At 51.7% G+C, this 15,204-nt stretch overlaps 1 protein-coding gene across 1 annotated transcript; it reads right to left on the bottom strand.

Annotated features, from left to right (window-relative positions):
- Positions 1 to 11,447: 11,447 nt before the first annotated feature.
- On the bottom strand, positions 11,448 to 12,919 carry LOC142817586 (uncharacterized). The gene has a single exon (XM_075894636.1). It carries the CDS (start codon positions 12,783 to 12,785, stop codon positions 11,448 to 11,450), a length of 1,338 nt encoding a protein of 445 aa, XP_075750751.1. The 5' UTR covers positions 12,786 to 12,919.
- Positions 12,920 to 15,204: the final 2,285 nt, after the last annotated feature.

Consider the following 15,204-nt stretch of genomic DNA (forward strand, 5'->3'; position numbering starts at 1 on the left):
GATGGGGAAAGTGGCCCGATGAGAAAATTCACCGGCGAGGTTTGCTCCAAAACGCAGTATGGGCCCTCGTACTTTGGAACGAGTTTTGAGGAAATGCCGGGGGTTTGGTAAGGAACAGCCAGCCATACAAGTGATCCCGGGGAATAGCTGGGGCTTTGTGAAGAGTCGGCGTTGTTTTCTTTCTGGCGCTGTTGTTCTTATGACGTAAAGGTGCGTGCGAGTTCACGGCACTCTTCCGCATTTCGGGCAGCTTCGGACACAGATGGGCATTCGGATGCGTCAGGACGGTAGGGAAGGAGAGTATCGATGTTGTGGGATGGTTCGCGTCCATAAAGAAGAAAGAAAGGTGAAAATACAGTGGTAGACTGTGCCGCGGTGTTATATGCGAACGTGATGAATGGAAGAATGCGATCCCAGTTAGTATGATCGGATGTCACATACATGGCGAGCATATCGCCAAGGGTGCGGTTAAATCTTTCCGTGAGCCCGTTAGTCTGCGGGTGGTATGCCGTGGTCTTGCGATGAACAACATGGCATTGAAAAAGCAGAGACGTGACGACTTCTGATAGGAAGGCTCGACCTCGGTCGCTTAGTAGTTCTCGAGGTGCACCATGTCGTAGTATGAAGCGATGAAGGATGAAGGATGCTACGTCCCGCGCAGTGGCACTTGGAAGGGCGGCGGTCTCAGCGTAGCGTGTTAAATGGTCCACAGCGACTATGATCTACTGATTTTCATCTGATGTTGTCGGTAGAGGGCCATAGAGATCAATTCCAATCCGATCGAAAGGTTTTGCAGGGCACGGAAGCGGCTGAAGCGCACCGGACGAGTGGAAAGGCGGTGATTTGCGGCGTTGACAGTCAGGACAGCCCATAACAAATTTTCGAACGAAATTATACATTCCGCGCCAGTAGAAGCGATGGCGAATGCTTTCGTAAGTTTTGAAAACTCCGGCATGACCACATTGGGGATCGTCGTGAAAGGAGGCGCAGATTTGTGATCGCAAGCTGCGCGGGACAACCAAGAGCCACTTACGACCTTCGGGGGGGGGGGTAGTTGCGTCGGTGTAGCAGCCGATCACGAATGGCGAAATGAGCAGCTTGACGTCGGAGAGATCGTGCTACCGCAGTGGTTGACGATCCAGAAAGACAGTTAAAAAGGGAAGCGATCCACGGGTCCTTGTGTTGTTCACTGGTAAAGGAGTCGAGGTCGAGAGATGCGATGGAGTTGGTACCAGTGGTTCCACAGGCCGAGTCGGGAGGTAAAGGCGATCGCGACAGGGCGTCGGCGTCAGAATGCTTGCGTCCGCTGCGATAGATGACACGAATGTCGTACTCCTGGATTTGCAGTGCCCACCGAGCTAGGCGGCCAGAAGGGTCTTTCAATGTGGCGAGCCAACAAAGTGCATGGTGGTCCGTTACCAAGTCGAATGGGCGTCCGTACAAATAAGGGCGGAACTTGCGAAGCGCCCACACTAGCGCCAAGCACTCTTTTTCAGTGACGCTGTAATTGGCCTCAGCTTTAGTAAGTGTGCGACTCGCATAAGCGACGACGTATTCGGAGTAGCCCGGCTTGCGTTGGGCGAGGACGGCGCCTAGACCAACCCCACTAGCGTCTGTGTGAACTTCCATTGCAGCTGTTGGGTCGAAATGCCGAAGAATTGGAGGAGATGTTAGCAGACTACGGAGCGTGGCAAACGCGACGTCGCAGTCAGAAGACCAGGATGAAAGGTCTGCATCACCGTGTAGGAGGTTGGTCAGTGGTGACATGATCGATGCAAAATTTCGCACGAAGCGCCGGAAGTACGAGCATAGTCCGACAAAACTGCGTAATTCTTTCAGTGTAGTAGGTTTCGGGAACTCAGCGACTGCTCGCAGTTTTGCAGGGTCGGGTCGAACACCATGCTTGGAGACGATGTGCCCTAAGATGGACAGCTCTCGCGCGGCGAAGCGGCACATTTAAGGTTCAGTTGGAGCCCAGCGTTGGTTAAACACGTCAGAACCAGTTGGATCCGAAGCAGATGCGTAGGAAAATCGGAAGAGAAAACGACAATGTCGTCGACGTAGCATAGACACACAGACAACTTCAGTCCACGCAGTGTGTTGTCCATGAGTCGTTCAAACGTGGCAGGAGCATTACAAAGACCAAATGGCATTACGTTAAATTTGTACAGGCCATCTGGTGTAATGAATGCAGTTTTCTGGCGATCAGCTTCTGCCATAGGTACCTGCCAGTATCCAGATCGTAAATCTAAGGAGGAGAAGAATTCGGCTCCTTGGAGGCTGTCAAGGGCGTCGTCTATGCGCGGTAATGGATAGACGTCTTTCCGCGTCACCTTGTTTAATCGCCGGTAGTCGACGCAAAATTGAATCGATCCATCTTTCTTTCGAACTAGAACGACAGGAGATGCCCAAGGACTGTGCGATGGTTGAATAACGCGACGGCGTAGCATCTCTTCGACCAGGTCGTTGATGACGTGACGTTCTGCAGCAGAGACACGGTACGGTCTTTGACGCAATGGCTGGTGCGAACCGGTGTCAATGTAGTGGTGCACTGCGGAAGTCCGACCCAATTGCGGCTGAGAAACGTCGAATGAATTCGCGAAGTGCTGGAGGAGATTAAGAAGCTCGGCGCGTTCATGGGCACTTAAGGTGTCGGCGATGGAACTCGAGAAGGTGTCACTCGATTAGCATTCCAGTGGGGAAAGGGCATGAAGTTCGGTCGAGGCGCTACTGCACGATTCGTCTGGCATGTTAAGGAATAAAGAGGAATCGAGGTACTCCACTCGACCGAGACATTCGCCGGCAAGTAGCGTAAGCGGGGCAGAAAGGGGGTTGTGGACGAAAATATTGCTTCGGCCCGCAGTGACGTCGAGTGTAGCGAAAGGCAAGGAAACGGCTCTGCGGCTCATGAAAATGTCGGAACGTGTAAACATTACTGTAGCATCATTATAGTCATCGCAGCAAACAGGGACAACGGCAAGAGAGGCTGGCGGAATTTCAGTGTCCTCACGCACGACAAGTTTTGGCGACCGCTCAAGGGTTTCGTGCAAAGGTTCGTCACACAGGTGCGAAAATTGAACTTCAGCGCGTGCGCAGTCGATGATGGCATGATGATTTGACAGAAAGTCCCACCCGAGGATAACGTCATGCGAGCACACTGAAAGGACGATGAACTCGACAACGTACATAGAGCCTTGGATGAATATGCGGGCCGTACAGGTGCCGAGAGGTCGAACTTGTTGTGCGCTAGCTGTACGAAGCGATAGTCCAGAGAGCGGCGTGGTCACTTTGCGTAGGGAGCGGCAGAGCTGGGCGGCTATAACAGAAACGGCAGCACCTGTGTCGACGAGGGCAAAGGTAGAAACACCATCGACAGATATAGCGACGACGTTAGCTGGTGAAGTGCGAGGACTTGAGCATTTCGACGACGGCGCAGTTCTTGCCTCTGGAACTGCGCCGTTCAGTTTTCGCGGTTGGAGGAAGCGGGTCTAGGACGCATTGGGGACAGTGATCGCCTGCGAGGAGATGGGGAGCGGGGAGAGTAAGTTTGAGGCTGGGGTGACCGAGACTCAGGGAGGTTAGTGTATCCATACTGCGGTGAGGGATAGGGAGCAGGTATGTGCATGGGCTGTGGGTCATACGGTAACGGCCGAGTAGCGTCGTGGAGTGGTTGGAAGCGACGGCGACAATATCGTGCCACGTGTCCTGGAGTACCGCAGGCGTAGCAGATCGGTCGATTGTCAGGAGTGCGCCAGGAATTGCTGACTCGTGGTGCGGCCCAAGGTGTCGAAAAAGGGGCGGAGTGGGGAGCGACTGAAGACATGGGTGGCAAATGCTGCTGGCGTGGTCTGCTACGTACCACCTGGGCATACGTAAGAGACGCGGCCACGGGCTGCATAGCCGGCGCATGGGCAACAGGCATGGTCACAGGCTGCTGGTGGGCAGCGACGGGAACAGCCTGAGCTACCTCTTCGGCAATAACGTCGCGGAGTGGTGAGGGTAGACGAGAGGACGGCGGCTGCTGCGTGAAGGGAATCAACGACAGTTGCCGAGCTACTTCTTCACGCACGAAGTCTTTAATCTCTTGCAGGGTTGGTGAGTGGTCGGGAACAGAAGTGAGACTGGAGAGCGAGTCGGCGTGTGAGGAAAATGGCCGAGTCAGGGCGCGCTGCTTGTTCAACTCGTCGAAACTTTGACACAAAGTGACAAGTTCCGCAACGGTGGCAGGATTACGGGCCAGGAGCAGCTGATATGCACCGTCATTCATCCCTTTGAGGATGTGTTGACTCTTCTCCGACTCGGGCATGGCGTTGTTCACGCGGTTGCAAAGACCAATAATGTCTTCGATATAACTGGTGAACGATTCAGATGGCTTCTGTGCGCGAGTCCGCAAGCGTTGTTCGGCTCTGGACTTGCGGACAGCGGGTCGGCCGAAAACGTCAGCAAACGACGTTTTGAAGATGGACCACGTCGTAATGTCGTTTTTGTGGTTGTTATACCACATTTCGGCCACATCAGTGAGGTAAAAGATGACGTTAGTCAATTTGTCCGCGTCATCCCACTTGTTGTTTGCGCTCACCAGTTCGTAGTTAGCGAACCAGTCTTCCACGTCGGTCTCATCAGCTCCGCTAAAGACCTTGGGCTCTCGCAAACGAAGAACGCCGGGGTTGCTGGGGGATGGAGTGGAAGAGCCAGGTTGCGCGTTGTTGGTAGCCATGATGGGAGGTAGCGTTGGGTTGCGCAGCTCCAGGTTCAGGCGACGGCGAATGGCAGCACCCAGGTTCAGGCGACGGGGAATGTCAGCACCCTCCACCAATTGAAAAAGGGTTGCACGATCGTGCAAGAGCAACGGTCAAGCAGATGCCGGCGATGATCAGCACGAGCCGAGCGAGCGAAGCCCAGCACCCTGTACCCAAGCGGTGGCGATGTTGCTTGCCAACGATGCTCTTTCTTCTTCACAGTATTTTCAATGAGAAGCTTCCCATCGTCATCACGACGGATGCGTCCGATGTTGGACTGGAAGCAGTGTTTCAAGAACTCAGAGATGATCAGCTGATCACTATCGCTTTTGCATCTCGTACGTTGACCCCTTCGGAACGCAGATATTCAGTAGGAGAGCGTGAAGCTCTGGCGTGCCTTTTTGCCTGTGAGAAACGGCATGTTTACTTGTGGGGCCGGAACTTCACATTACGTACAGATCACCAAGCACTAGTTGCTCTTCTTTCTGCAGGATCCGAAGGCCGCCGCCCCATTCGCATTTCCCGTTGGTGTGCCAAACTCATGTATTATAATTTCAGTGTTCAATATTGCGAAGGTTAATTGATTGATTGATTTGTGGGGTTTAACGTCCCAAAACCACCATATGATTATGAGAGACGCCGTAGTGGAGGGTTCCGGAAATTTCGACCACCTGGGGTTCTTTAACGTGCACCCAAATCTATATTGCGAAGGTTATAATAACGTGGTTGTTGATGCACTGTCGCGCCTTCCTCTTCAGATACCGGTTACTGAAGAGCGGTATGAGGAAGTTGTTTCCTTAGTTACTTCCTGCATTACTAAAACTGAGCTTCAGGCAGCTACAGCTGGAGATTCCACTTTGTCTCAAGTTCTCAAATATTTACGTGAAGGATGGCCTTCCAAATGTGCTCTTGCTTCTGAATTCTTGCCTTACTTCGCATTCCGACAGGAACTGTCTTGTGTCGAGGACTTGCTTTTCCGCGATGAACGCGTGATTCCCCCTGCTTCTTTCCGTAACAAGCTACTACAGCTTGCCCATGAGGCCCATCCAGGCATTGTCCGCACCAAACAGAATCTCCGAGACAGGTACTGGCGGCCAGCCTTATACAAGCAGGTCGAGCATGCAGTTTAAAACTGCCATATATGTCAGGCAGCTGACAAGTCTGCCAAACCTGCAGCCGTTCTCCGTTGCAGCCAGTCCATTGGTCTGATCGGCCTTGGCAGAAACTCGCCATGGACATCATCGGTCCTTTGCATAATGTTCCGCAAAATGCCCGGTTCATTGTTTCTCTCATTGACTACCATTCCAAATGGCCAGAGCTTTGTTTCACACATACTGTTACTTCTGAGGTCATCATTGAGTTTCCGTCTTCAGCCGGGAAAGTTTTCCTGATGCCATAGTTACGGACAATGGTCCACAGTTTCAGTGCCAACATTTCGAGGTTTTTCTTTCACAACGAGGAATTCAGCACTTGAGGTCATCAGTTTTCTATCCCCAATCAAATGGGCAAATCGAGCGCTTTAATCGCGTTCTGAAGGAACATATCCAGATCGCCCAATTGGAGCACCGTCCCCTCAAGCAAGTCTTGACTGAATGTTTAGCTTCGTACAGGTTCACACCACAAGGCACCACTAGAGTGTCTCCTGCTCAACTTCTCCACGGTAGGCAACTGCGAGTTGCTCTCGACATAGTCTCTTTGCCTCGTAACGTAGCAGTGTCTTCTCCTGATCAAATCCGTACCAGAGTTTTTTCTCATCAACAAGCAATGAAAAAGTATGTCGACACCCGTCGAGGTGCAAAGCAGTCCAAAGTTCGCACTGGCAATCTAGTCAAGGTTCGTGTGCCAGGCAAGCGCCCCAAGTATCGGGGTCCTTACAAAGTCTTGTTCCAGGTTAGCCCCACTTCGTTTCGCTTAAGTGATGGTAACATCTGGAATGCTTCGCGCCTTGTTATTTTTCATACAGATTCGCCTTCAACACCTAAAAGTCTTCCCCATCACGTTCCGTCCGCGCCTTTCAACTATGCATCAGACTGTTACATGTGGCCTCCATGTACAGGCATTTCTTCTTCAAGGGGGGAGGAGTTACCAGTCGGTGTCGCGGGTTCAAGTACACCAAGTCTTACGGTTCACTTCGAACCTTCAAATACGGCTGAGACCGTTGAACCGGACTCCGGTCCGCAAAATTCTTCCGAAGCTCATGCTGCAAGCTCTGATGAGGCCGCGAATTTTAACGCTCGTTCACAGCCTTCACAATCTTCCACTGCTCTTGATGTGTCACATCAGAGCACAAGTGACCAAGGTGCAGGCACACCTGATTTTACACCCAAAAGGGCCCGCCTTAAGCGGAAGCGGCAGAAGCCGCGTCGGTTCGAAGACTACGTGACGTAGAACTCTTGTTCATTACTGTTTGTGAACATTATTGTTCTGTGCAAAGGTGCAATGCATCCAAATCTATATTGTACTGAGTTGTATATAATTTTTAGTGCATTTTCTGGACTTCCAATGTACATTTCTTCAGTGCATTTTCAGGACTCATAGTGTGTGAGTTCGGTGTGCCGTGCTCTGAATTTTCATGTGTTCTAAAGTACATACCTTGTAAAATATGTTGGTATCGATCATGTATAAATATAAACAGTGTATAGGTGAGTGTTTTTCGAGGAGGGGATGGTTGTTGTGTTCTGAGTTTCGTATTCGGAATGACATGTGAGGATGCCAGGGGGCGCCGCTCTTGCATCCAGAATTTCAAGGCGACTGTACAATAAAACGAGTGGGCGTTGGGTAACCGTGGAGTGCGGTTGTTCTTCTCTTCGGCGCTTTGCACCAACCCGCGTGTTCGGGCTGGTCGGCGTCCCCGCCGGCCGCGTACGTCTCCGTCGGCCGCCTTCTTCTGCTTCGTCGGGACCAGCCAGCCCCCAACACAGCAAATTCCCCTCTAAAAAAGGGAGGACGGATGTATAGTGGTTTTGGTCTCGGTTTCAATACATATGTTAGGGGGCGCTGTGCTGCTGTATATATTTTGGCGCCTTGTGAATAACAGGGGTTTTGTGAGTGTCAACTGGGTCTCGGCTCCTACTCTCTGCTTCTTCGCGGCCGGCGCTCCGGGCGCCAGCCCCCTTTGATGCCCCGTGCGTAGCGTCCGACGCACGACATAACAGGTTTCACTGGAGTCACTCGACTTGGGAACCTCGTCTGCATATTTTTAACTGCGAACTTGGTATTTTGAATGAATTAATGAATGAATGTACTCAGATTGGTTTTAGCTTCACAGTTCATAAGTTTAAGCGTCCTGTCACCCGTCTCTTGGCTTATCCCCCTTCGTGGGTCATCATCATATGAGGTCATCACCATCATAATAATCTTCTTCTTCAGAAGCGGGCAAGTTCATTTCCGCCACGTCGCGTTGGGGCCACTTCCTGCTCGCGCTTGAAGCGTTGACAAAGGCTTAGAGGTTTGGAGGTTGGTGCCGTGTGCCACGCAGACCAGGGTGAGTTCGTTGCTGCCTCTATGATGTGAGACTGCCTCCAGCTTTCGGTTCATTTTACTAGTGAACCAATCTGCGCTGCAGTGAGAAAACTTCGTTAGCTCGTCTTTTGTGTCTCGGCATAGCTTGCCTCGCCTCATGCGCATCGGCCGTGGGGCAGTATTGAGGGAGGCGGGGAAACAGTGGTTGCCACAATGTATTGTTCGAATAGTTTTAATGAATTATTTCAATTACATAAAACACGGAAATCGCTTACGATTGTTCGATTAATTAGGCACAATTCATCGAATAATTGTTCAATTTTACCATCCCTACACAGGGTCTAAATGTATTCGAAACAAGAGGTGATGTGCCTCGCGTCGTGTGTCTTGATGACAGAGTTTGCCGGGCGGCTGTATCGTTTCATCGATGGCGTGTGCCCTCTCAGGGCATCACAGCTGTCTTGTGGCTGGTGCCGCGCCAGCGTGGCGGAGCACGAGCGGAGAGAGACGATACGCACGACAGCTGCTCAGCTAACGAAAAAAGGGCCTCCCACTTTATTCGGGGCAGAATATATACAATCTCAGGGGCGCCACCTGCTAGTGGCAGCCGAACTAAATGACTGAAGGGTGGCGACCTCTACATCTCCCCCCTTGAAGACCAGACGAAAGACGGAGGACGCCAGACACTGCACATCACAAGTTCAGGCGGTTCGGAGGCACAACACGGCGGCCACTACGTGTTCGTGTCACACCATCACTGCGGTCACTGTCAGCAGGGGGCAGTCCAAGGGAATCGGGTGGTTGCACTATAGTAGTTCGCTGGGGTTCCAGAGGGGGCAGTGTTCGCTGTGGCTCCTGCTCCTCGGACGGCGGTGGTTCCACCCTTGGCGCAGGAGGTGCAAAAGGCACTAGGTGACGCCGGTTGCGCTGTAGGACGCCACCCTGCTCCGTTTCCACGACATAACTTCGTGGTTGGCGTGCTGGGCTAAGCACTGTAGCTTTGACCTGATCAGGTCGTACCCAGACACACTGGCCTGTTCGGAGCGATGACAGATCTTGAGCTCTGTGATGCCTGTTAAAGTCAGCGGCCTGTTTCTGCTTGTAGGCTGCATCTTTTCTCCTCACGTCTTTCCTCGACGGCCAGTGAGGACATAACTGGGAGTCCTGTTTCGGCACTTTGGTTCGGAGTTGTCGTCCCATCAAGAGCTGGGCCGGGCTGAAGCTTTCGACTCCGGGGGTGTCCCGGTAGCTGAGCAAGGCCAGATGAGGGTCTGTTGCTTTGCGAAACAACTCCTTGATGGTCTGACCATTCTCTCCGCCTCTCCGTTCGATTGCGCATAGTGCGGGCTGCTGGTGACGTGGTCAAAGCCGTAAGATGCCGCCAATGCTGCAAACTCGCGTGAAGAGAACGGTGGACCGTTGTCTGATCTGACTTCTCGCGGAATCCCATGCCGGGCAAAGATGCTTTTGAGAACGTCAATGACTGCCTGAGCCGTTGTGCTCCGCAAGGTTACAACTTCAGGGTACCTGGAGTGGTAGTCCACCACCAAGACGAATGTCTGGCTGCGGAGGTGGAACAGGTCCACGCCGACAAGTTCCCAGGGACGTCCAGGTAGGACCGTGGAGACCAGGGGCTCTGCATGGTTCACCCGAGTGGAAGCACATTGCTCGCAGTTAGTTACCAGAGAGGTAATGTCTGCCAAAATGCCAGGCCACCAAATGGACTCTCGAGCGAGAGCTTTCGTCCTGTTGATGCCTTGGTGTCCTTCGTGCAACAACGTCAAAACAGCCGGCCGAAGAGAATGCGGGATGACCATCCTGGCGCCTTTCAGTAGAAAACCGTCGCAGACAGAGAGCTCATCAGCTGCTGAGGCATACTGGGAGAGGTGCAGTGGCAGTTTGGACTTCTGTGGCCAACCATTCTGGCATAAGGAGGTGAGGGCTCTGCATTCGCCATCGGACTCTTGTGCTTGTCGCACGTCCTCTGGGCGTAGTGGCGAGGCTTCTGACATGCCGCTGACCACTTGAGCTGCAAACAATTCCACGGTGTCCAGGGGGAGGGACGCCTTCTGGGTGATGCGTGACAAGGTATCTGCCGTAGCTAACAGCTTTCCTGGCACGTGGAGCATTCGGAACTGGTATCGCATGGTCTTTAACCTGAGCCTCTGTATGCGAGGCGGCAGCATGTCCAGCTCCATCTTGCCGAAGAGAGAAACGAGTGGTAGGTGATCTGTGTCAACATCGAAGGTGATGCCGCGGACGAATTCGTCAAACCGTTGGATAGCCCATGTTGTTGCCAACGCTTTCTTTTCTGTCTGGCTGTAACGCTGCTCTGTCTCGGTCATTGATCTCGAAGCAAACGCAACTGGGCGGCGCTATCCAGAGGGCTGTGTCTGCAGCAAGACTGCGCCCAGTTCGAATGAGCTTGCGTCAGCCGAAACTGTGGTGGCGTATGAGGGATGGTACTTGGCCATGCAACGGTCTGATGTCAGGAGTTCCTTGATTTTCTCGAATGCAGCATTTTGTTCATACTGCCACACCCAAGTCGCAGACTTGTTTAGAAGTGCCCTGATGGGAGCTGTGACCTCTGAGATGCAAGGCGAAAACCGGGCAAGATGGATCACCATTCCGAGCAGTCGCCGGACACCTGCGATGTCGGTTGGAGCCTTCATGGCTTTGATTGCTTCGACCTTGTCTGGACTTGGCCTGATGCCTTGTGCTGAAACGATGACTCCTAGGAAGGAGACTTCGGAGACACCAAAACGACACTTGTCTTGGTTCAACGTGAGGCCTGCTTTTGCAAGGCGAGACAGCACCTGGCTCAGTCTGGCATCGTGCTCCTCGCGGGTGCGCCCAAAGACCAGAATGTCGTCCATCATATTGGCGACTCCTTCCTGGCCCTCCAGGATCCTGGCCATCTGTTTTGGGAAGTACTCCGGCGCGGAGGTGATGCCAAAGGGAGCCGGCAGAAGCAGTATCGGCCAAATGGGGTGATGAACGTTGTGAGCTCTTGGGAGTCTGCAGATAGTTTAACCTGATGAAAACTGGCTGTTGCATCCAGCTTGGAGAAAACTGTTGCGTCGCCAAGGAGGCCAAGGACTTGCTCTACCGTTGGTAGGATGTGGCGTTTCCGAAGGACAACCTTGTTCAGCTGAGTCAAGTCAACGCACAGCCGGTAGGAACCATCGGCTTTCCGTACTACAACGAGACCAGAACACCACGGGGTTGGGTTGTCGACCCTGCGGATCACGCCTCCTTCCTCCAGTTTGTCAAGCTCGTGACGGACGACCTCGCGTACGGGATGGGAATCCTGCGAGGCACACTTAGGGAGAAGGGTACGGCGCCAGGTCTCAGAAGGATAGTGTACTCGTCCTTGAGGGTGCCCAATCCCTGGAAGAGCTCAGCACGCAATGTTGCTTTCGGAGTCTGAAGTTCATCGAGAAACTTTACAACTTGCAGAGCTTGAAGCGCCGGCAGTCCAAGAAGAGGTACGGTGAGAGACTGGATCACGTACAAGCGCTGAGAGTTCATTTTCCCGTGCCACCGAAGTCTCACTATGTACGAACCCAGCACGCGCAGCGGCTGACCGCCAGGTCCGGTGAGCAGGCTGTTGACGGGGTCGAGCTTGGCCGGCAATGCAGGGAAGTCGCTCGGAACGGCGGACACCTCGGCTCCGGAATCGACCTTGAACTGCGCTGAGTAGTTGTCAACGGTGATGTCGACGAACTTTGCCGCGGCGAGCGTCCCGACAGCGTGTAGCTGAATGGAGCCGAGCTTCTGTTTTGCCTGCCGCGCGCGGCACACTTCCGCAAAGTGTCCTTTCTTTTTGCAGGAGTTGCAGACGGAGTTTCGAGCAGGGCAGTTAGAACGTGGATGTGGCGCGCGGCCGCAGAATTCACATGTTGACGGCTGGCAGGAGCGCTCTGCTTTCCCCGGGGGCGAAGGCCGCTTATCGTAGTTGCGGTGGCGAGAGGCGAACTTCTTATCTCGTACGGCGTCGAGGTGTAGCTCGCGGGAGTGCTCTGCGCAGTTTTGAGGCAACGTTTTTTCTTTGTCGGCGTCTTCTGATTGACGGGCCTGCATCCATGCTTCTTTGAGCGTCAACTTCGCGTTCCGGCAAAGCTGGTCCGAAAGGCGCGAGTCGCGGAGGCCGACGACGAATCTATCGCGTACAAGCCTTTGCTCCACCTCAGCTGACGGATAGTTGCACCGCTTCACCATTCTACACAGTTCGGCGTAGTAGGCGTCGACGCTCTCGTCGGGTAACTGAACACGCCAGTGAAAACGCGACGACTCGTACAGTTCATTCGCCAGATGCACGAAGTGGTCGGTGAAGCTGGCGGCAACCGCTTGAAATGAGGCGAGTGATGCGGTGTCGAGCGAGAACGTCTCAAGAAGTGGGCGGGCCTCCGGCCCCATGCAGTACAACAACGAGCGTACCTGCATGTCGCCGGATGCTTGAGTCAGGCCGGAAACGACGGCGTAGTCCTCGTAGCGGCTGAGCCATGCTGGCCAGGTTCCCGGGTTCACAAATTCGAACGGTGCGGGCGGCTGGAGGTTGAGGCTGAGCTTTTTCGGCGCCATCGTCGTGCGGTACGGGCGAGTTCGCGATGAGGGGGCGTTACGCAGCCACTTCTGACACCATGTCTTGTGGCTGGTGCCGCGCCAGCGTGGCGGAGCACGAGCGGAGAGAGACGATATGCACGACAGCTGCTCAGCTAACGAAAAAAGGGCCTCCCACTTTATTCGGGGCAGAATATATACAATCTCAGGGGCGCCACCTGCTAGTGGCAGCCGAACTAAATGACTGAAGGGTGGCGACCTCTACAACAGCCATTCTCCACGTGACCAAAAACATGTTCGCTCTTGCTTTCTCCCTTTTTTGTAAGTGTGATTGTGTATCTGTGTGCGCAAATGAAATCAATAAAGAAATAAGTAATCGGGCAAATTAGGATTTAGGGTTGCGAGAGGCAAATGACTACGAGCGCGCTTCACTACGTTGTTTTCAATGGATAAGCACATGCTTCAAAACTACGTTATCATATATTCTTTTACTGCGTGCTGTGAAATGCACCGGAAATGAACGCATCTTTCGCGCGCTCTGGGCCCCGACGCTCAACTGCCTCAACGAAAGCTGTTATTATAGACACAAGTCAATGAAACACTTTTTTTAGTCACCGTGCATTTGCTGGCTGTCGAATAGTAAATACCATTTGTCTTTCGCTCTGTTCAACAGCGTGTTATCTGAGAATGGCCTCGCCAACGCCTGTAACTACCGCAATGCTGTGCCTGCTGATCTGTGTGAGCACCTTGGATATAGACAAGAGTGACGGAGGTTACAGAGACTTGCTGATTTCGATCAATAAGGATGTGCCGTACAACGAGACCATCGTTGTGAACATCAAGGTATGTAACACATTCCCAAAATTTATACATATATTTTGGCAAAGGCAAGAACTTAAATCAGGTTGTGCTGTCTTAGAGGCAGAAGAAAACTTACGAAATCCCCGGCCTCAGCCAAAAGCCCTCTTTATTTTCTTCTTATTGATTGTACTGAAGCTTCCAGCACCCCTTCCAGAAGCTTCCAGCAAATAGCGTGGTTTCGCAACACCTCTGGGATCGCAGGCATGATGAACGTTGTGCACCTCAACACGTTTAGCACTGCCTTCGAGATCAACACACCCTTGACCACATTCCTTGAGCAAGCAGTGACTTGGTGTGATGACGTCCAAGAGAACATAATGTCTTCACACCCTCTACGACATAGAACGTAACAATTACATCATATGGTGACCTTCTATGGAGCCGTTATCCCCCTTTTTTTATCATTCGTCTTGACGCCACCAACCCGGACGACGACGTGGGACACCGATCAGTTTTAGCATACGTTTAGGGTACGCGTTATCCACACCCACGCTACTTTGGTTCGTTCAATTCCTCACTACGGGCTGTATACGTTTGAGTCATCCCTTCGGCAAATAAAATGGCTTAAGCGATGAAAGTTTATCTAACTGAACTGAAAACTTTTTTGCTCATGCCCATGCAATATGCGAACCTATCAATCTGGCATACTGAACTTTATTTACATTTTCGAGAATGTAAGTGCATGTCAATGTTGGATGAATGCATTCTTTTGTGCCGGCCTACAAATTAAAAACGCGTCTGATGACTGAGGCAAACGACATATCAATAATAATGGAGAGTATGCGTGAGTGTCACGGATTCGGGCAGCTGCAGTTAACATGAATTAAGACATGCTTACCGGCACAACATATTTAAAACGCGCGGCATTCGAAACACGAAATGCAAATGCAGACAACTTTGAAAACAAATACCATAATCTTTATAATTACGAATCAATATATTTATAAATCTGGATTTTTTTTCATTCAGTCAATCATAAATGAGTTATACAGTACACACTGACAAGCTAGAGACAGAAGAGGAAAAAAGGCAAACTAATGTCTGACAAGGTTCCCTCACCCGTCCCAATCAATAAGAAACACAAAGAGCAGTAATGTACATACGGTAAACAATCTTAATAAAGAAGTAGCGACAGCTTCACACTTTTGATACTATAGTTTTAAAAAATTGCTAGAAAAATACTGATGCTTCGAGGCCTGTCCGTAAGACTTATTTATAGTAATCGTGTAGTGTAATATTTTTAGACACAAGAGCAAGGCATGTGTAGAAATACCCAGACTTCCTAAATACCAACCATGCAAGTACAACTCGCTAAATCGCAAGGCGACAGACATTTATACACGCCACTTTTTCACAAAAAACCTGTGTGATTTCATGGGGAAAGGAAACTTATTTTTGAATCATTACTAGGTATGTGTGTATTTTGTTTGAAACGCAATTACTGAACGGCCTTCTTTTGCTATAGTGAGAATTGCGGTATGTGCAATCAAGAGTTCAGGGATCATATGCTGTAGCCTTTGTAAAAAAAAATCACCTAATTTAAGGTCTGACAGTCCCATGCCGCCGATTTCCGACGGGG

The sequence above is a fragment of the Rhipicephalus microplus genome, chromosome 5, assembly GCF_043290135.1.
Source record: "Rhipicephalus microplus isolate Deutch F79 chromosome 5, USDA_Rmic, whole genome shotgun sequence".
NCBI classification, from domain to species: domain Eukaryota; kingdom Metazoa; phylum Arthropoda; class Arachnida; order Ixodida; family Ixodidae; genus Rhipicephalus; species Rhipicephalus microplus.